The sequence below is a fragment of the Hippocampus comes genome, unplaced genomic scaffold (assembly GCF_001891065.2).
Source record: "Hippocampus comes isolate QL1 unplaced genomic scaffold, H_comes_QL1_v1.1 scaffold378, whole genome shotgun sequence".
Classification (NCBI taxonomy): Eukaryota; Metazoa; Chordata; class Actinopteri; order Syngnathiformes; family Syngnathidae; genus Hippocampus; species Hippocampus comes.
The window spans coordinates 433,551-434,680 of NW_017806061.1; the positions used below are offsets into that span (position 1 = coordinate 433,551).

The window sequence follows — 1,130 nt, forward strand, 5'->3', positions numbered from 1 at the left end:
GGACGGGCCTCCGCCGCCTTTGCACAGGTCGTCAACGTGCACGCAAACGCAAAATGCCTGGGACGGGTCCGACAAAAGCGCCCGCGCCGGGCCGAGCGACGTCGCCCGTCCCGAGCCGCGCCTGCGCTTTTGGGCATTTCCGTCTGGCCTTTGCCCGCGGGCGCTCTGACGCTCGGCGCGCCGGCCTTTCAGGTGAGCTCGTGGATGGAGGGGGAGGGCGAGCCGCGGCTCCGCCGTCTGGACCGCTCGGAGGACTCGCCGGAGGCGCTCCGCCGGAACTTTGAAGACTTCCGCTCCTCGGCACGCGTGCGTTGGACCTCTCGCCGGCACGCCCCGTCCCGAAAAGCCGCCCGTTGAACGCACGTGCGCCCGCGCAGGCTCGTTTGGAGGAAGGCGAGGCGGCGCTGCGGCGCCTGGAGCGCTGGCGCGACGCCGGGCCTTCGGATTTGCGCGCCCACTGGCTGCGAGTGGGCTCGCTGCGGGCTCAGCTGGAGGATTTCCGCCGGCGCATCGCCGCCGCCGAGCGCAACGTCCGCAAGCGTCTGGCGCTCGACCGCTTCCTGGATCACGTGAGCGCGTTCGCCGCACGGGGGCCGCTTGCCTGTGATGTTTGGAACTGAGTGCGAGTTCACGGAGTGTGTGTGTGTGCGTGTCTGCTTCAGTCACAAGGCACAAGACAAACTTTCTTGACTTGTTGCGTTTGGGCTCTGCTTCACGCGCACAAAAACACTTTGAGTGAAGTAAGTTGACACACCATCAGTGTGTTTATTGCGTAAGCGTGGGCGCAAACCCAATGTCGCGCACGTGCGCCGCGTGTGCGTGGCTGCATTTAACGTGCGCTTGCTATGCGCAGGCGTGCGGCCGGGCCGTCGAGAGCCGCCACCGTCTGGCCGCCGAGGGGGACGCGCCGGCAGAGGAGCGGCGCGCCGCCCTGGACGAGCACCGGCGACGGCATCCTCCCATCGCGGAGGCCGCCTTCCGGGAGATGACGTCGCTGGCCAACGAGCTGCGGGACGAGCGCGGCGCGCGGCGGCTGAGCTTCGCCCGCGCCGCGTTCGACGAGAAGATGGCCGACGCGCGCCCCCGCTCGAGCTCCGTCTCCGCCGAGACCCTGCCGGCCGCCGGCCGGA

The 1,130-nt window shown here is 69.4% G+C and overlaps 1 protein-coding gene across 1 annotated transcript in view; it reads left to right on the plus strand.

Moving 5' to 3' along the window:
- The window catches only part of plekhg4 (pleckstrin homology domain containing, family G (with RhoGef domain) member 4), a 12,318-nt gene that overhangs the window by 4,273 nt on the left and 6,915 nt on the right, over window positions 1-1,130 (plus strand). The window contains exons 11-14 of the mRNA XM_019893197.1: window positions 4-27; window positions 193-306; window positions 378-569; window positions 854-1,128. Coding sequence (XP_019748756.1) covers window positions 4-27; window positions 193-306; window positions 378-569; window positions 854-1,128 — 605 coding nt within the window. The remainder of the gene's footprint in view (window positions 1-3; window positions 28-192; window positions 307-377; window positions 570-853; window positions 1,129-1,130) is intronic.